Source organism: Zosterops lateralis (genome assembly GCF_965231275.1).
Source record: "Zosterops lateralis genome assembly, chromosome: 5".
Taxonomy (NCBI): Eukaryota; Metazoa; Chordata; class Aves; order Passeriformes; family Zosteropidae; genus Zosterops; species Zosterops lateralis.
Window position 1 is genome coordinate 43,061,431 of NC_139766.1, and position 21,369 is coordinate 43,082,799.

Sequence of the window (21,369 nt, forward strand, 5' to 3'; positions counted from 1 at the left end):
GAACACACAGATTGATAAACTACCATGTAAGCGATGTAGTTGTAAGTTTATTCATCCTAGTTTCTTCTTTCTTTTGCTCCAGTTTTGCAGTCTGCTCCTTCACTATCTATGTTTTTGTATGTATTAATTTTATCAAATTCAACTTTCCTGGTGGAATGCCTGAGAACAACAATCTACCAAGTCAGGGCTGCATACCTCCTTACCCTGACAGTATCTTCTCTAACTACTTACAAATCAGAGCAAGACGTAAATGTGAGAGGTTTAATTTGATGGCAATGAGGATTTCCATCTCAAAGTTGATTATATTTCTGTTTTATTTCAAGACAAGCATAAGAAGAATAGTACATTTTGGCAGGACAGGCATAACCCTGCAAAACACATACATTGTAATAGACTATTTCATATGAACTGAGAGGAAAATGTGAGAACAATGATTTCTCATGTTCATGCTTAAGAATATCTGTGATGGTGATCCCTAGATAGAAGAGCTCTTTGTTGTTTAGGATTGAAGCTACTTGTTACTCTGCTAAACAAATACATGTGCAATGTCCAAGAGCCAGATGCACTTGTAGCTGATGTCTAACTCACACTGATTTCAAGAACAGGAACAGTTATTTATGAGCCAACCCCCTGGCAACCAATACAAAAATCACTTTTTACAGGAATATACACCGACACAGAGATTTTGTCATTACACTAAATTTCCTTTCAAGTGTAACTTTTGACTTTGGGAAGGAATACCAAAGCAAGCACAACATTTCCCTCCAGTAAGAGGTTTTATATATTTTGACTTAAAGTTACTTATTATATATGATTTTAGAATTTTTAATCTGTATGTCATATGTTCAGAAGGAATCCCAAAACCTGTGTTACAAACTTTACACACATTGATAAACAAACCACTTATGGAAGTTGTTTATATGCATATAAGCTAGCCATCCAAAAATCTCATCACACTTGACTGCTTTCTGAATATAACATCATTCCTGCAGATGGTAATCACACTGCATCGCAATGCTTGTTTTAAAAAGTGCTTTTTTTTAAGGTTCTGGGCATAGAGGAGACTCACACACATCAGCAGAATAAAATGTTAACTCTATTTTATCCAAACAAATAAAACAGCTGGGATCATTTAGAACCTTATTCTCAATGCTCCATGTCTACTCAAGAGAGAAAGAGCAACTTCACCTTCAAACATACATTTCCTTGTACAATTTACATTTGTGATATATTAGTCTGTCATTAATTAAAAAGCAGATATTAATGCTCATTTTCATATCATAAAATTTTCTGGGTTTTGTTCTCAGTAAACCTCCATGTTTGGGGTTTTGGTTTTTGGGTGGGTGTTTTGTTGTTGTTGGTTGGGGCTTTTTTGTGGTTTGTTTGTTCATGGGTTTTTGTTGTTTTTTTGTTGTGTGGGGTTGTTTTTTTTTTTAATAAGTCTCTAGATTCATATTTAGGCTTCAGTCCCATGCACCTCAGTGGGTCTTGATGGGAGTTTTGCCTCAGGTAAGACAAGAAGATGCAGATCTGATGTTCATGTGTTTTGACAAAAAACATCTTCACACATTTTGAGTTCTTCAGTGCTGACAGTATTGATATTTTTTTTTCCTGCATCCAACCAACTCAGTGCATTGAATATTTAATAACACAGGTGATACGAGGACCCCACTGTCTGACTCATGCATGTAAATAACACAACAATTTAAACCAAATCTTTCTACTCTACAGTGTATGCAATGCTAAATGACCCTCAAAAAAACCCCCCATAAACACTGTCAGTAATATAAAATAAACGAGGATAAACTGGACACTTGGGGAAAAAAGAAACAATTGTTTAATTTCAGAATATTTTGCTGCCACCTTTTGGAATTTAATAAAATGTGCATCTCAGTGGTTTGTAACAAGGATATACAATTTAGCCATCAACAGCAATCACTAACATTATTAAGGAAAGAATATATGCATTTCTTCTTTCTTCCATTTTAAAGTCTTAACAAGCATGCCAAGTTTCACCTTTCACCTTCACAGAGAGATGGAACAGCACAGATTCAAATTTAAGGCTTTCACAGGTGAAGAAAACATAGGAAAAATTTTGTGCATTAAGCATAACTCTCAATACATGCCATGATTAATCAGCAGATCAAGCATTATTTGGCTATAAATAAACACAGGTAAACAAAGTATGGAACTGCTTACAGATGATGCTTAAATATCAATTAATCACTGGCAAATAATTGTTAGTTTAAATCCAAGTTTACTTGTTAGAACTCAAGGCCTCTTTCCCCCCAGGTGTGTTGTGGCCTTTGCATAACTGCACTACTTTTAAAATATAACACTACATAAATAAACAAAAGGAAAACAAGTCCTAAGGCTCTGGGCTCTGTCCTACATATTCTTTCCCTGTCTCTGTCAGAGAGATTTTCTTCTGCACAACTTACAAAAAATGCAATGCATTTTGGGGGAAGATTAATATATAACAAATAAAACGCCAGCTTAGAGAACATGTCAGTAAGTTCTTTGTCATCACTAAGACAACTGGAGCACTAGTCTTATTTTAGAAAGGTGAGATCAGAAGCATTTAAACTGGAGGAAGAACAGAAATGTCTGTTACCTGTACATGGTCCTGAAGCGGACAGCTTTGCTTGGATGCACAAGATTGGGATCCAGGTGCCTTCATGGTGGCCCATACAGGGGACAAGTGACTTCTAGGACACCATCTCTGCAGGAATGTGTGTTGCTTGGTCACTGGGGCTGCTGGTGGGAGGTGGATCACACAAGCACTCTTTGGGGAAATGAAAATCAGAGTATTAGGAAGCGCAAGCACCAAGCGATTTACTTCTCTACCACTATAATTTCTCCATAGTGCCTAAAATCTGATTTAAACTAACACACAGGCGCGGTGAAATCTGTACTCCAGAAGCACTAAACTGAGTAGGTTTCTTAGGGAAAGCGCTCACAGCCCTAGCAGGAAGGATTTGGACAATTACCTGACTCTTGAGTGGGGTGTGTGTCACCAACGTGTGTCAGCCCTGGTATGGGTGTGTGGGTGTGCTCCTTGTGGGGACAGGCTTATTTGCAGGATAGGGACAGGGGCAATAAATCCTGGCAGGGCAGGGGCATCGACAATAAATCCTGGCAGGACACGGGCATCAATAATAAATCCTGTCAGCGCGGCCTTGGCCCGGCCGAGGGAGTGGCGATTCCCGGCTGATGAAGGCGATCGCCGGCTGGGCCGTTGCCGGGCGACGGGCGGGCCCGGCCCGGGGCTCTTTCCCGGGGCTCTCCGCCGGGGATTTTTCCCGGGGCTCTCCGCCAGGGCTCTCGGAAGGCTTGGCGGCGGCAGCGAGACATCCCCGGCATGTCGGGGGCAGGCACGGCGGGCTGCGGGCGGCAGGTGAGCGGGGCACGGCAGGGGCGGGCCGGGTAAAGCCGCCGCTGGGGAGCGAGGCCTCAGAGCAGGTTTCTGCCATTGTAAATACGTTAATTCGCTGTCACGGGCAGCATACCTACAAAAAATCCGCGTTGGTTTCGAAATGAAGGCGGGGTGTGCTCGGTGAGGACAAGGCACAGGCCGGGAGCAGCCCCTGCTGAGGGAGCGGCCAAGGCCCCTGACCAGCCACTGCTCCTGCCGCTTGTAGGGCTGCAATCTGGAGATACTGATTTATTAAAAAAAAACCCTATGGATATTGATCTAATACCAATATCCAACTATGATGGACAAAGACTCTCCAACAGTTTAAAGTTAGAAAGTGTATGTTTATTACACACCACAATTTACAGATCATCACAGGGGCTTTTATGTACAGGAGTATTGAATACCCAAAATACAAATGCATATTCATAACTCTGGTACATCCCATTCCCCGCTCCGTATGGTAATTAGCCCAAAAAGCCATCAAGCATCCGTAGTTTGTTCTTTGAAATGGGTCGGTGGTCTTTTTTATAGGGTGGGGTCCCAAAATGATGAAGTAAGATGGGTCTTCCTCTCTTTGACTTTTTAACCTTTGACAGCTGAATCCTGTTTTTTCCAGGACTGTTTGATTTATGATTGTATTGTATTCGTGGGGTCTATTGATTATTCAGGATGCAAAAGCCTAGTTTGACAGCTCCCATGATTTATCAGTTCCTTCCATGATTTATCAGTTCCTTCAGTCTGGCTTCTGTTAGCAAAAGGGAAATTTTAGTTCCCTTACCTCAGCGATATTTATTTTAACTATAGTCTTTAATTCTTCTAAATCAGTGCTTCAATACTGGTGCATTTCTTTATGTGTTTACAAGCTATAATTAGAGGCCAGTACCCTTCAGAATTATGTAAATGTATTGTGTCCTGCAGCAGAGAATCCAAAATATATGAATTTCTTCCATTGGTTTGGAGCTGTCCCCTGCTTCAGGCTTCTGTCCTGGAAAAGTGGTTTGCAAAATATATTTTTCTTATGAAGAAGAAATAAAAATGAATACATGGAGATTTGGGGACTTTTTTGCTGCAGATATGTTACGGGAATAGAGATAGAATGGAAGCACTATGCTTAACAATAATTGTCAATTAAATGGGCTTATCTCTGTCGGTCAGTTTCACTTCTGTATGTGTGGGAGGGGAGAATTAGTGCTGAACTTGAATAATTGAATCCTCCTTTTTATGTAAAAGTTATTTTTGAAGCCATTTCAGGATGAGCTGCGTGAAACAATCTCTGATTATGCAACAAGCAAGGAAAGAGATCAATATTCAGATGACTTTGAAAGTGATGAAGATGGCGTGTTAAATGGTAAAACAAAATTAAATATTTTTCCTTGTGTTCTTCCTTTCTTAACTCATTACTAGAGCCTAGACAACCTTTATGTGTCATGTATGATTTAGTGTTCCAAGATGTCATATTTTAACAACTTTTAAAGCACTGAGTCCTCCTCTGGCAAGTTAGCAGAATTCCCAGTGAAATCAGCAGAGGTTGCCAACCTGCTAGAAAATACACAGAGTGTACTGGTTTCTATCCATGTGGTGCCCAGTTCTCCTCCTTAGCCATCTTGTTCACTTGACACCTGGATGAGACAGTAGTGCACAGTACTGTAAATGAAAGTGGACACAGGCAAAGAGGAAGGCAATGTCTTTTTCTTACTGGTTTCCCAGTCTGGACAATCAGTAAATAAATGCTGCAGAGCTCGCTTGCCTGGCAGTGTATCTAAACCAAGAATAGGTTTGATCTGGCTGTTTTTCTTGGAACAGGATGCATTTGATTTTTGCTAGTGTTTATAATTGGCCAAATGACAAGATTGGCCAAATGACTCTTCTTCCTGCTGGCAAAGCACTATATTTTAAGAAAAGTAAGAATGTTAAATATAATCTTGTATTTTTAAAAGAACTTCCTCTGCCTGTTCTTCATTCACATCTGAAACATCTTTTAACAGTTTGTGGGATGCTTTGATTTCCCTTTGCTGACAAAATTTAGGAAAAGAAGCTCTCCAGCAGTAAATTCTACTATCATGACATTCTTTTGTCAACTTCCTCAAGCATTTGAACTCTGAAATTAGATCAATTAGCAGTACCAGGCTAGAGGAAGATAAATATTTTTGTTAAACATGTGAACCTCATCATTGTAGAAGATACTTCCTTTGAGTATCTTCTAGTAGACATTAAGTGGGGCAGAAGTGAAGGGAAGGGAGGATGAGTTCTGATGCAAAACATACCCAGCTTTGTCATTGATGACTTGTTTCCACTTCCTATGGCGTTGAGACTTTTTTTTTTAGAAGGGCTTTAAATTGCATGGAGAAAGGAATTAATGATGGATATTTTTCTTTAGATTGGGTCCATGAAAAGAGATGACAGGAAAGGAAGTAGAATAAGGGTGTAGTTTGGTGGCTTTGCAGAGATCAGAGGCACAGAAAGAGAAATGCTCAGAAACTAAAGTCAGGAGGGTGTTACATGAAAAATAGTGTTAGTTATAGAAGACGCAGGTTCTGTGTAGCATTTTTTTTTCTACATTTGTATCAAATGCAAGTTGGTAATGTGTCCTTTGCAGATATTGGGAAAGAGCTTGCTGAAAGTGACTCAGGTTCTACAAGCAGTGAGAGATCTGTTGCTGGGAGTCCTCTCTTGAATGGCGATGCTTCACGGAAAGCAGAAGATTTGGAAAGTGAAGCTGCTGATGACTTGAACTCATCCTTTCGTGTAAAGAAGCTTCAGCAAATAAGGGTTGTAGAAGGTGAAAACATACAGAATGACAGAAAAGATGGCAAAGAAGGATGTGTGGAAGGTCAAAATGAGGATAATGATGGAAAAAATAATGAAGAAGAAGATAATAGTGAAGATAATAGTGAAAGTGATGACTTGCCTATTAATGAACTACATAAAAAAAGAAATCAAGAGCAAAACCAACGAAAAGCAAAACCTCAGATGCACAAAAAAGGAAATGCTTCAACATCAGGTGAAAAGAAAGTATTTTAATGTTGTTGCTGCTTTGCATTGTTACAGTATTCTAGTTTTCAGTTTGGGTTATTTTTTATGTTAGCGATTATCTGCTTTGGCTTCTAAATACACTAGAGCTTCTAAAATACACAACCTCTGTATGCCAGGGGGTAAACTGAACCAGCGTGGGCCAAGAGCAGGAGGTTCCTGTTGCCCTTTCAGAAGATGGAAAAACAGCTGTGTAGGTGCCTGAAGTCCAGCTCTCCATCAGTGCATGTGCATGGAAGGTGTGAGGGGGCGGACAAGATGCCTCTTCTCAGTGTGTAAATTGAAATTCTGTGGATTTCAATCCACAGAAAGCTGGATTGACATAGTGTTCAGAGCATACATGTACCCTTTAATGGAAAGGTCGTGAAATTCCTTTTCTATGACCGGGTGAAGCTGTAATGTAAAAGAATGTTGGAAAATGAGCCGTACCCAAAACATTTATGAATTGTAGATGTCTCATTATTTCAAAGTCAAAACTTCAAATTATCTTTTACTTTGAAGATACTGACACACTTTGGATGTATAGTCAAACACATAAACCACCCAAACCTCAATGTTTCATTACAGGAATGGCTAATTTATTTTTAATATATGAAGCAGAATTTGGAATTCTGCTAATTGACTATATATACCAAAAGACTTCATACTTTTTATCTAATTCCTAATATGAGAGGAATTTGTCCTGTTTGATGTTGAGATAAGTTTTTAACTGGTCATTACCTGTGATGGAAGATTACAACTTTGCAATTGGTAGAGCACGATTAAAGGTATCAGTTTGTTTTTTCCTTTCCACATGATGGCACCAGATGTTAGGTATTTCAGTGTGCAGTCACCTCTCCTACATGGCTGGTGTGCCTGTGTAGTTTTAGACTGGCAGAAAAGTAGTTCAACTACTTATTTTCTTCATGTCAATCAAAGTAGTGTAGTGACACACTGCAATATTGGTTAAAATTCAATAAATTCAGAACTCTTGTCATCTTGAACTTACCTTCATCACTGTAAATTTAGGGTAAATTTCTTAGAATACGGGCATTGATGTCCCCACCTTCAGGTAATTTGGAGTTAATTTGTCATCCAAAAATTCTGGTTTTCTATTGGAAATTTGTGGAAGACTTTTAATTTGGCTTAACTGGGGCACTTTTGGTTTGTGTCTGCATTGTTTTACAAATTTAGATTGCTGCATTACAGGCAATTAAAATCTAATTAAAATGGTTTTTTAACTCTTACTAATAATATGTTCCGTAAATTTCACCACTTAGGCATAAACTCAGATTGAGGTGATGTTTTCTTTAAATCCCCACTGCAGAATTTTTCAGTTACTCACTCTTGAGTCCCACAGCCCCGAAGAACTCCACACAATGAAAGCAGTATTTGTTACCCAGTATTAACTGGCACACTTCATTAGAAGTTTACTTAGATGTCATAAGGGCTCTTGGTGTGACTGCAGTGTGGCTTTTGGTTTCTGCACTAGAGCCAGATAAGGGAGCTGGAAAATTTTGCCTTTGCCTTGCTCTCACATTCTCTAACATTAGTTCAAGATTCAGTTGCTACTGTGGTGAAAACACAAGTGAATACTATTCTTATAAGTATATAGTTCTTAGAAAGAAGCATACAGAAAATACATTATACTATATAAAATTTAGTAGCAACTTTCACAGACAGATGGTTTTCTGGAAATACATTTTTTGCAGAAAAAAATAATACTTAAAAACAATGGAGTTCTTATTAATGTATCCTCTCAATCTTTTTTCTTCCTTTAGATCAAGATCAGAAGACTGTCAGCACCAGTGACTTCAAACTGGAGGACAATGGTAGGAAATCCCCTTCTGTTGACAGCTCAGATGGAATGATGAAAATAACAGAAGGACAAATAATAACTGATACAATGCCAGAGGTGTCAGTGAATGATCGGTCTGAGCATGGGAAGGCAAAGAACACATCCAAGAACTCTGTCAAGGTATTGCTCATGCACACTTTACCATTGTTTGGAGCAATGTCCTAGAAGCACAATTGAGAGTTTTGTAAAGTTGCTGTTGGTATCTTGAGTGTATAGAACACTATCTGGAAAGCTGAAAATTTATATCTGATTTCTAGATCCAAGGCTCTTATAAATTCTGTATAGCTTTATGATAGATGTAAGGAATACCTTTTCCACAAATTACTTAAGTCTGATAAAGGTACTGAGATGTGGTTTTCAGCCTTAAGAAGGTAGGTGCCCTTCTCAAAGTGAATATGTCAGATCTCTGTTGTGAGGATAGCTGAATAGCAGTGAGCAATGTGTGTTGGCGGAGGATGGAATCCATATGTGACCTGAATAATGGAAAAGATGCAAAGCACTCTATGCTTTATCCTAAAAATAAATACGCAGATACACATAATTATTAAAGCTTAGTATTCAAAAGACTTAAAAGAGCATTTATAGAATAAACTAGCTGTGTTCTTTTTTTACTTTTATAATTTCTAAACTATTGACTGTATTTTTACATAATACAAATGAGCATTCCTAGCTGCCATTCCAAAATGATATAGTCATTCTGAAAGTTTGGTTGGTTGGCTGGTTGGTTAGTTTGGGGGCTTTTGTTTTGTTTTTTGTTTTTTGTTTTTTTTTTTTTTCTTTCCTTACTTTCTTACCCTGTGCTATTCCCTCTCTTCATTAGGGTGTTTTTCTTGCCTGTTTTTATAACATCATGAGACCATGGAAGATCTTGACTTGGAAGGGACTCATAAAGACTGAGTCCAATTCTCAGTGTCCTTGTTAGCTTGTAAAAACCTGCTTCATCCTGAGCTGTTGCTTAAGAGACCTATAACTTTACTTTTCCTCTGTGTTTCTTAGAAACTAAGTGAAACAAAGGAGAGAGTTCTACAAAATCCAAAGGCTTCTTTACCTGACAGGTAAGAGAACCAGTGCCAAGTATTGTTCTGAACCATTTAAGATGCCTCTAAGCACTCCAACAATGCTGCTCCCCTCTCATTTTCTGTCAGCATTGTCTTTGCTGCTCACAGCCTCTGACCATCTGTGGGAAACAGTTTAGTGCATGTGGCATGTTGTTATGACCCTTGCTCAGGTTTATGTCAGGTCTCCCAAATCTTTTGCCAGTGTCTCTGATGAGTGTGTTACTGGAGTCTTTACAAGCTCCAATAAAAGCTGTTTTTAAGATGAAAGTGTAAGTAATTTGTAAACTTAAAAGAGGTAAGCTCTTTCTCCTTTCTCAAGTCCCCAGTCAAGTGCATATAAAAAAAGAATCACAGTAACTTTTGGTATGCATGGAAGTAAGAGGAGCAGTACTTGGTATGAGCTACAATAAATGGAAAGGTCATTAATGTGTTTGTGTCCTGGTATTTTCCTAGGTCTACAATGTCTGTGCATTTAAAGAGAAAGGGGAAAGCTGTTCCATTCACTTCATCTGTTTCATCTCAGTATCTGGGATCATTAAAGGCGTTGGAGGATAAAAGCATGCAGCAGAAAAGTCCAGAATTCAACAAAGTAGATAATTTAAGGGCAGCTGTTTTTCAGGTAGATTTTAAAAATGAACAAACCAACAAACAAAATTGTGCATATGTGCAAAGGTCCTGATACAGGGGTCAACACCTCATATTTTCTTGAAATCGATATTTTTTACTGTATTCCCTTCATTGGCTTACAGGTACAGTAATCCTTTTATTCTGTTGCCTTTTCCTCATATGAACAAAAAGCTCAATGAAAGGGATATAATGTTTTTGTGTGATTCATAATTTATTGTGAATTTTTTTATTTTCCATTACCTCTACTTCATCTTTAACATAAGTAAGAGTGTACCTACAGTTTTTGGGTTTTTTTCCTGATACATTCTATTCAAATGGCATTCAGGAAAAGTGATAGCAAATTCTGTACTCTTTCCAGAAGAATGATTATGTAAATTCCTTGTCGAATTTCACAACAATTATTTCCTAGATTTCATCAGATTTTTGCTAATCTGTTGAAGAACAGCTCTCATTAACAGGCACTGTTCATATTGGTATGTGCTTTTAATACTCGTTATGGTCATAAACCAAATTTTAGACCTCAAGTCCATATTTATATTTGAAGGTAGAATAGTGTCCATTTATATCTTCGAGCTGCATACTAACTTCAAGTTAATTCTTGAAAATTTAAGCCTGATTCTACAGATGGCTCATAACTTTTTATGACTGCCTGAAGTCTCACTTTTCCCAGTAGGATTTTATCCTCTTTATTTATAGATATTTTCAAGAGAGACAACAAATGTAAATAATATTCTTATATACCAAGTGATAAGAATCTTTATTCAGTTCTTCTATTTAATTTTGATTAATGCTTACATATTTGTTGGTGTTTCTGGGCAGATGCTTATTAAAAGTTCTTTAAGCTTTTTTAGATTTTGTAGCTGTGATTTTAGAACCTTAGATTTTTTTGATCACAGTATTCATATTTTAAAAACAAGTTTGTTTTCCACATGGGATGCTTATTTAACTAGCACATGGAAGAACTAAGAATCATTTTCATGGTCATTATATTGGTTATGCTCTTTACTGGTATGTTAAAAGGACTTTAAAAATTTTTAATGATTCTTACAGAACTGGTTGGAAAAGAAAAAGCTCCTTATACAGGAATTGAAGAGAAATGAAAAGAAGAAAGCTGAAATTCTAAGGAACAATACTGAAAAGGTTTGTTTACATTGTTGTTTAAAAAGAAGTTGACAAACTATGATTCTTTGAAATGTGCTTCCTGCGTAAGTGCATCCCTCTGCTGTTGTAAGGTATCTGGTTTTCTCCAGATAGCACAAGGTGATGTGAGACAATAAATGGCTTGTCCTGCATATAAGGTTTGTGTAAACAGTGTCTATCCAATGCTTCCCTGCACATACACATAAGGGGTGTTAGAAATTTACTTTCTAGATTAATTTTTAGGTTAGTTTACAAAGACCTTGGGATGCTGAGTTGTTTAGGTGCTGAGTTTTGTTTTGTGCATTAGAACATGAGGCGTTCACTCCCTGACTCAAGAGATGCTTACCTACAGAGGACTCTATCTTGAATAGTGTAATGCACATTCTTGGATTTGGCTTTTAAGCATTTAACATGTTTCATTTCTAAGTACTTAACATGTATTTCATATCATTCTACACATACTTGGCAGGAGTCGTTTGTCTCATTCAATTAAATTAAAAATGGGGATTGAAAAAAACGTCTATATATGCTTAAAATTTAATTGTAATACTTGCAATGTTGTCAGCAAATCAATTTCTGTTTCTTTATTGCTCCATTTAGCAGTAAGTTTAAAACATACTATTTCACTTAGAATTTCATACTGAAATTGATTTAAATGTAGACTTTTATTTCTAATCTAGAAAGAAGCACTTAAAAGAGAAGAAGCAATTGCATGTTACGAAGCCTGGAAAAAAAAGAAAGAGAAAGAAGCAAAGAAGTTAAGAGAAAAAAAAAAGCTTGAGGAACTTGAGAAAAAGACACCAGCAGAACAGAATAAGGAAAAAACAGAAGCAGCACAAGCGGTGATGTGAAATATGTATATAAATGTGTATTTTAATGTGGTTCAGGAGATGGTAAAAAATAATTTTGATTAATCTGCAGAGAGATGGAAATTAACTAGAATCTTAAATCTAGACCTGCTTAGTTTTTGAAGGAAGCTTATATTAAGTTTTCTTCTGTCAGAAATATGTAATATATACCCTTGCAGACAAACAGGCTCTATATATGGAGTCTATTAACTGAGCATAAAATAAACATCATACAAATACATTAGCAATTAGTTATTACCTACTGGAAAAATAAGATTTTTTTTATGTATAGTGATCCCCACTTCTGAGCAATTAGAATGTGTAGAATTTACAAAAGATAATAATGCAGAATAGACTAGTGGAGTATTGACAGAAAGGTGAGAGGTAAGATTTCTCACAGATCTGTGTTTGTTTTTAGGCATTCAAAAAATGGAAAGAAAGAAAAGTGGAATATTTAAGAGAGCAAAGCAGGAAGGAAAAACAGTCTGAAAGAATGAGGAAGACGATAGAAGAGGACCTAGTTGCAGAGAAGAGGAGAGTCAGTGTATCAGCAGTTGAAAAATGGTACTTCTCCACTGTGTTTGCTGTATCATAGCTTCCAAAATCCTTGCCTTTAATAGGTCTTCTGTAAATGCTTGATGTGCTTGTAATTGGAAGACAATGGAATGCTTGGATCAGACTCTTCATTCTCAATGGAGACAAAGTCTAACAGTGAAAACAAGCTGTGCAGCTCCCTTCAGTTTATTAATTTAGTTGCTTTCCTCCCCAAGAGGATATTAATTAAGCCCAGGCAGAGATACAGCAAATGAGAAGATTCATTGAGTAGTATTGTGTCTTACGTGGTTATTTTCATGCTTCATTACTAAGCCATAGGAAGGAAGGTAAATCTTTAAAGTTTTGAGGAATACAATGCAGGAATGCAGATGTAGGAAGAAGGAAATGAGATGTATCCACTGGAGATATATTAGTTTTGCATGCCAAGAGTTTTCACAGACAATGCACAACCTACAGAAATTCCAAATAGTTTCTTTTATGATACTAAATAAGGGAGAACAAAGTGCCGAAAAGGTGATACCGTAATAGATAGAGCAGTAGATTCACTTATACCTTGGTGACATATAAAAATGGACATGGAAGATTTTAAATACATATTCACAATCTTTTATTAAAAGCATAAAATACATATTTTGACTAATTTACTTAATTGGCCACAGATGCAGCTTTTAGTCTTCAAGGTACACAATGACCTCTTGCTCTTCCCTCTGACTACGCAGGAATGAAAAGAAGGAAGAATATATGAAAAAGAAGAAAGTAGAAAAAATCCTAGAGAAAAGAAAGCGAGAAATGCAACAGGCAAAGAAGGAAGAAAAAAGTGAAAAGGCTATGGAGGAATATGAAAGATGGCTGGTATGTCTGGTTGGGTTTGGGGTTTTTTTTGCCTTTTGTCAAAAGCAAAACATTTGATGTAGTGGTGACTGTGAGCACTTGAGTATTGTAATACTTGTGAGGTGTTGTGCTGTTATGAGAGAGGCCAGACGGTGGCAACATTACATTGCTTGTCGCCCAGAATTTGTGAGCAAAATTTTGCTTAAGTATGGTGCACTTGATATCTGGCATACGTGGAAAATATATTCTCCCTATCTACATGTTATAGAGTTTTCAATTTCCATTAGTCTTCATTTTTTATCATTCCATATCAGGAGCAACCATCTCTGAAGGGCCAATTAGGCAGAGCACAAAACCTGCAAAGCTAAACAGCATGACCAGCTGTAACAGTCAGTGCATGTACGTTCAAGGAAGTATTGAAAATGGAGACCTGGGTACCTCACAAGTGATAAAAGAACTTGTAATGAGGTTCAAGATGATTTCCATTTGCAAGAATGTGTGGAACTCTAATGCTCCCAATTATATTTTTCTCACACCAGTTACAAAGCAGTAAATTAATCCAGTACTCTAGTCCCAACAATAAGGCAAGTTTATTTTCCTTGCTGCAGAAGGACAAACTAGAAGAGGGATAACTCATGTCCTTAGCATGTTGTTTTCATGTGTCTTGCCAGTTAAAGAAAAGCTTGTTTTAATTCCCCGTCCTGTGACATAGTCTTTCTTCATACTGACTGTCAAGGTTTTTTGGTTAGAAAGGGTTTCTTTTGTCTCTCTTCCGTGTGATTTCTGCCATGTCTTGTACATATGGTCTCTGTTGCCATTTTTAAGAATGGGGTCTTGCAACCCAGCTGGATTAAGGTCCTCACAGGAATTCCTCTTTACTGTCAATAGCTTAATTTTTAATTTTTTTTTTTTTTCAGGAGGGAGAGGGAGATAGATGAGAACTGAGTCAGGCAGCTGTACAGGTGTGGAACAGGTTCAGAGAGGACAATCATCCTTTACTTGGCTAAATCAGGAATACACAGTTGCACAAAACAGCAAGAGCCTGCATGTTTTACCTTCTCTCTGTTTCCAAACTTTTTTAGTCTTGCATTTAGATCCTTTAAGATGTTTGACCTGGTCCTCTATTGAAATACTTCTCATTTCTGTAATCACTGATAAGAAATTTTTTTTCTGATTCCCATTTTCAAGAGATTTTCAGCTCAGTTTAGCAAATGATGAATGACTGATCTTGAATTATTTCTTGCTTGGTCAATATTCCTAATTGCCGTGGTAGGGAGTACTATGCTTTGAGCAGTAACTAAGGCACTGCCCTGGTATACTCTGCTTACTGACACTATCCTAATCAGCTTAATTGTATCAAAGCAAGAATATTACTTCTCATTGAACATTTGACTTCCTTGTTGTCCTGGACTCCATATGAAGGTAAATTAATTAGCCCTTTTTTGTGAATGAAGGATGCTGCCTAGCATACATACAGGCTCCCCCATAAAAACTGTGTGTAAATTCCTGAGGTCATCACTTCAGTGGGATTATTAATAAAAATTTTAGTAGTTGGAGGAATGACCAGATCCAACTGGATATACATGTGCCTGCATGAGAAATAAGCAAGTGTAGGATGGGGTAAGTACTGAACTAGTTGGTAGGGGTACCTCTAAAATGATCCCATTTTCAATGTCTATGTGCAAGTGTTGACTGATGTCTCTCATGCCCAGTCTTCACATTTTTACTTTTAGAATTTGGGCTTTTTGCAACTTACACACATTTATTTGAGAAAACATATTGAGAAATATCTCTGTCATCATTTTTGGCCAGAATATTGTCTCACTTTGTACAGTTACAGAAAAAGTACATAACATTAGTAGACTGCAGGAGAGAAGCACTGTAAAGTTGTCATTGTATTGCCAAGGGAACTCAGATGACATCTGCCTGCAGGTAGGTAGGCATCAGATCTGAAGGCAGAATTTGGAAGCCTTTTTAAGAGTATTCTTTCAAAAGGATTTTTTTTTTTAAAGGGAAATAAAATAGAAGTGATGTAGTAGGAAGTATTCTAATATGTTTTCATTAACATTCAACAGAAATAATGTATAAATTCATCCTCAGCTTTACTGAAACAGGTGTTGACCATAATGCATTGATAAAACAGACATAAAAATCTCATTGTAGTTATTCTAAAAAAAAAAAAAACTTTCTGCTTTTATGTTAATGGAAATTCTGTTACTTCTGCTTTTAGCGGTCATTGTATGAATGTTTGATAGCATAAATGCATAGAGAAGATTACTTTTTAAGCCTGGAAATAAATACCCTGGAAAAGGCTATTAACACTTGTAAAATACTGACATAAAAAGGATAATCTTGAGGTGAGATGCTTTAGTATTGCCCAGAAATTCAAGCTTCTGATTATTTTGTTTCTCTTCTATCATTTGCTTCTTGCTAGTCACCAAGAACTCTTCAAGCCAATCTAGCTTGATAAATGATAATTTTTTACTTACTGCATAATACAAGCATCTGACACTTGTCATTGACACACACCTATCTGAGGAGTGGAATGTGGACAAGAATCACGTAGGAAGTTTATAATGACAGATCAATTTAGTTTCCATTATTTCTGAGATGCTAATCTTCATACCTGTTTGCTGTGGTAATCTTGGTACCCACTTGCTGTGGGTACAAGTGAGTATCATCTCTAGATAAGTTACGTTGACAATTTTCTGTGATAAGTATCAATCTGTCATGAGCTGCTGAGAAGTAAGGCTGCTCTCAAATAGTTCTCAAAGACCAGCATAGTGATGTTGAAAGCCTTAGAATAAGTTTGACATTTTACCCTGAATTTGAGTTTGTGCAATATCTATTTTTGGCATTCTAAAGCTGTTTAAAAACATCAATAAAAGATAAATCCCATGGATTTTTTGCTTTTCTGGGTTAGAAAAAGCTGAAGTGGTTTATTAATTTCATGTAGTTTAATAAGATCTCTCTGAAAAATACTTTCTATATTGCAATTTTCATGGCCTGTCATTTCAATAGGGTAGAAATAAGGCTGCTATTGTTACTCCTCTTGAATGTTGTCAGTCTTGTGTAATATCTAAAATTCAATTTCTGTGCAGCAGTCATACTGCTAAAGAATGTGCTCTTCCCAGAATTTGATAAGTGAAAAATGTATTCATCTTACTAGGCTATTGAGTAGGAAACTTCCACGGAAATCAAGCCATACATTTTAGTTGATCTAGTGTAAGACAAGGTACAGTTACTGATTTAATCTTTCACTGTTTCTGTTACTCTTCTTCAACTAGTGCAAATAACATCTTGTTTATTTTATCTATGGAATATTTATATCAGTCACATCTTGTGAGAATTTTCACTGTAGTTAGGACAAGAACATAAAAACTTTGTGTGTGTTGAAGACAGGGTCAGTAGATCTTCATTTCAAATTTAATCTTTTTAAAAACAGTTAAATTAACTGTTAAACAACAGTTAAAAAACAGTTCAATTAACTGGGATTCCCACTGGGATTCATTAATGAAAATTGGATCTTCAGACCCAAAAATTCAAAACTGAAGCATAGTTAAAAAATCCAAAGCAGCTTTTGTTACTTTCCTGGGTGGGTGTATGCTTTATTTTTGGTCATGGTTTTTCATACTTGAGTCTGTTGTGCAACATGTATTCAGTAGAGAGTGCTTGATAAACATAAAATATGCACATTTCTCTGTAGCATGCAATTTCTCTAATGCAATAAGTCTTATTCTTAATGAGTTTTCACTTACCTGTCCTGATGGTATAGATATGCTTGTACAATATAATTCTAAGATTATAGATCCAGGAGCATATATTATATATGTATTCTTTTAGAGCATATTCTTCCCAAGCTCATCTGAACTGCTTGGCATATCTTGATGTCTTTTTTGAAAAATATCACTGATAATGCTGACTACTTTTCTTTTAGGGTAATAAACAGTTCCCTTCAAGAATTTTAGATTATCTTGAATTTGCTCTAAAGACCCAAAGACACTAGTTGTGTCCATCTGATGAAATCTCTATGAAAGGAGAAAGGAGGCAAAAGTGAAGGGTGAGAGGAGTCAGAATGCCACAGTGCTGCAGGCCTAGTTTGTCTCAATTACTCCATGTGATCCAGAAAGATACAGTTTGTACAGAGAGATAATATTTGTGATTCACTTTTGTAATGCTTGTTTTAGCAAAGGGCATTCCTTTTCCATGCAAACCTTGCCTTGCTTTTAATCAGCCTTACTAGTAACACCATGGAATTATTGTGTGTTTGTTTAGCCAAGGCAGATGTTCCTAACTGAACTGGATCTTCAGATTAATGTTGTCAAAGAGCTGAAGGGCACAGATTAAAATCATATTGATAGGGTTGGTATTTCAGTGTGTTGCTTTGCTTTTTACAATTTTTGGACACATTAGTAGTTTGACTGCTATATATGTTTAAAAGAGGAGAAAATTTCATTCAAGCTCCCTTTTTTACAGTAGTGCTTCCATATCCATTTTCCAGTCTATTCCCTCAGCCACAGTTACCTCACTATTTCCCTTCTCACATATGAGTAACAGGCAAACACTGCCAACATCTTGGGAATTTGTGGCTATACAGTGTCCACCAGAGGAATAGGATCATGGGTTATGTGAGAGTACCAGCTATCTTACAGCTGTCCTCAGGGAGCAGCACTTTCACTGCAGTGCAGTTCATACATGTGAAAATACAAAACTTCTATGGGTGCTTCAAAACACTGGCTGGTGGGCTGCAAATGATAAAATGAAGTTGGATGTGGCACAGCTGATGATGGTTTTAAGTGGGCATATCCACATTGCATCTTTACTGCCAGAGATATGTTTGCCAGTTGTTGATCTTAGGAGTGAATGTACTGTCCATGTGTGAGAAAGCCAGCTGCTCAAGGACCTCTTATCCACTCGTCACAGGGGGCACTGTAAATTGTGCTCTACTCTGTATGGTCAACCTTGGTTCCACCAAGAGAAAAACTACTTTTAAGTCAGTAAGAAATGTGGACCCATATGTACCACAAACCTGCAAGGAAAACTTGGACCCATAGAGAGCTCACCAGTGTACTAAACTGATAATGAGGATGCACCTTTAGATGCTGGTCCTCTTGAGGGTGAAATAGGAGTCATCTTTGCCAAGAGTTATTATTTTATGTAGAATAGAACTGATTAGAAATTCAAAAATTATTATAAATAATTGTAAGTTAATTTTTGAATGACAGGTCTCTTGAAAATTTAGTTAATGAGACACAAAAAGAATGTTGCAAGTATCTTGCTTATCACTCATCATCCTAATTGCCCCACTGCTTTTTGAAACGATAGAAAATAGAAATAGAACCTTGCAGTGCTTATAATGTAAGTTAGATAGATCTTGGTTTAAAATTAAATTATTTAATTACCAGTTTGTTCTAGTACACAGCAAGTGTGATTTAATAAGTACAGAAAGTTACAATGATGCATCAATGTTCTCATTACATGAGAACAATATATTTTGCATTGTGATTTAGGTATCCTGTTAAAGACAAGGAATAATTAATATGAGACTAATTACATACAAGACCAATACAGTACCAAATGTACAAGGCCTTTTGTTGGGCTTTTTATATAAACAGTGCACAAACCCAGCCCATCCTTGAGACAGTCACTGTAATTGTCAATGACACTCAATGTGCAGCCTCTTGTGTTGCATTGTGCAATGTCTGTGACTGAACCTGTAAAAGGGATGTGCTGAGCTCCAAAAGGCAAATTTCCATTGCATGTTTTCATTTTACACAAGAAAGACATAAAAATAATTGCAACTTTTCTGTTAGTAGAATTGTTGTTGGGGGGTGAAGGGGATGGTTTTGGTTTGGGCTTTTTTTCACACTTCTTTTTATTCTCAGGAAAACAAAATGAGGAGAGAACAGCTTGAGAAGAACCGAAAGAAGTTGCAGGCTGTCCATGGGCATGAAATGAGTCCTCCCTGGAGGCCACCTGGCAAAGTCACATATTTTAGTAATTACTGAGCAGTTTATTGCTGTCCAGAAGAACAGATAGTCTGCAAAATTCTGTCAGTGGCCAGTAACTCTTTTGTTATCAGCTGATTTTTCTGAATCCATTGTAGGTATTTCATTCTTTCTTTGTAGTTTATTTGATCACTGCAGTTTAAATAAACCTGTTACTCATTTTCATTGCTTTAGAAAATGTAATAATTTTTCTAATTCCACATTTAAATCAATTTTGCTAAATTCCATGGAATTACATCATACATTTTTGGTGAAAATTTATAGCCAGGATACATAAAGCTGGAGTCTGGCATTTTTTTTCACCAAATAAGTAGCAGAATGGTTATTTTTAAGTTATTAGACCACACTCTTGAGGAGTTAATTCTTGAAGAAATAATATGAGGAGGCTGTGGGGTAAGGATGACAGGCAAGGAGATGTTGGCTCTCTTGTGGTAGATGACAAAAGGCTAAGGAGTATGGAAGCAGAATGTGATTTTCATACATTAATATACAAGATACAGAGAAAACGTGTGAATACATATTTGCAGATCTGTGAATACAGGACTTTCATAAGCTCTGGGTCTGGCACTGGCTGTTCCCTCATGGCAGACCAAGCATTTTTTCCAAAGTAGTGGAGAAAAGAGAAATCATTTACTGCCAGCAGAAGCTCTCAAGAAGCTGAAAAGATGCCCAGCCAGAGCAGCTTCAGTGGCCCACACAAGAGAGTAAAATTACAGGCAGCAGCAGGTGAGATGAGGTACTGCAGCCGCAGCAGAATGCAACAGAATTGCCAATTCAAAGGTGGCACACCTGGATTTTATAGGAGAATACTGAACTACTTCAGACTGGGGTAGTGGTGTGCATCATTGCTGCTCTGGGTTTTTAGCACTTGGAGCCTTGAATTTGGGTTTAGTCTGCTAAGAAACTCTAACTGTTGTATCATGGGGAAAATGAAATTTGTAGCAGACGCCAGAATTTATTTAGAACAGACCTGGAGAGTCTGAGACAAGGCAGCCTGGGGATCATTAGGATATTTATTTTTGACTGCAAAAATAAAGCTGACTTCTGGCTAGAGGAAGCAAGGAAGGTCCTATGCTGACAGGCTGTACTTCAGGAATGGAAGTGAAAAGTGTAGTAGAATTAGTGGCAGATTTCGAAAAGAGTTTTGTCAGGTGCCTATTCCTGAACTTAATGCTACATTCTTACTGACTTTAAGCCTTTCTATAACTGAGTAGAAGGTTTTGATAGAAGACAGAAGGGAGAAAATGTTGGTGACATCTTTCAGAAGAATGAGGAATAGCTCACAAATTCATAACTTCTCAATTAGGAAAAGATGCTGAAGTCTGTAGACAATGTAAAACAGCTGATACGTTTAACTTTTATAATAAAATTTGGGGAGCTTTATTTAATGTTATATTGTAAAAATTTGGACATGTTACAGCATAACACAAATGTCATAGAAATGTTAGAACTGAGAAATATAAACATATGTACATTACAGTATAAGAATATATATATATCTGTATAGATCCTATCTACATATTTATTGATGACAGAGGAAAAATGTTTTGTATTTAATAAAGTATATTTTAGTACAATGGCCTCAATGTTTTCATCAGATTTTAGGATACAAATCTTTATTTAAAGTTTTAATACATGGAAATTAACTAGGCAGTGTCTCTAAGTACAAGCTATTCTTTCATCATGACAATAGATAAGGAACTGTATCCCACTGAAGGCGAACTTCTACAGCATTCCAGCTGTCTCCTCCAGCTGCCTGACACTTCCTGACACACCAATGCAAACATTCATTTAAGGAACATGGTTTCTAAACAATAACCTAGAAGACGGTTAGTGTCTAGTTTTTTTCCAAAGTATTTAGTTTAGGCATTAAATTGCTCCATTGGTGCACTGAAGGCACAGGCTGCTCATAAAGAATTTTCTGTTTCAAGTCTGTCATTCTGGGTAAGAAAAATTGTATGTTGTTTTCCATTGTATCTTTTTTCTTTTATATTCACAAAATATAAGATCATCTTAC

The 21,369-nt window shown here is 36.8% G+C and overlaps 1 protein-coding gene across 1 annotated transcript; it reads left to right on the plus strand.

Moving 5' to 3' along the window:
- Positions 1-3,361: 3,361 nt before the first annotated feature.
- MAP9 (microtubule associated protein 9) lies at positions 3,362-19,944 on the plus strand (the record flags this gene model as incomplete). Its single annotated transcript, XM_083861080.1, has 11 exons — positions 3,362-3,397; positions 4,649-4,766; positions 6,015-6,419; positions 8,209-8,405; positions 9,282-9,340; positions 9,797-9,962; positions 11,021-11,110; positions 11,791-11,952; positions 12,377-12,522; positions 13,233-13,365; positions 19,230-19,944. 11 exons carry the CDS (start codon positions 3,362-3,364, stop codon positions 19,350-19,352), a joined length of 1,635 nt encoding a protein of 544 aa, XP_083717206.1. The 3' UTR covers positions 19,353-19,944.
- Positions 19,945-21,369: the final 1,425 nt, after the last annotated feature.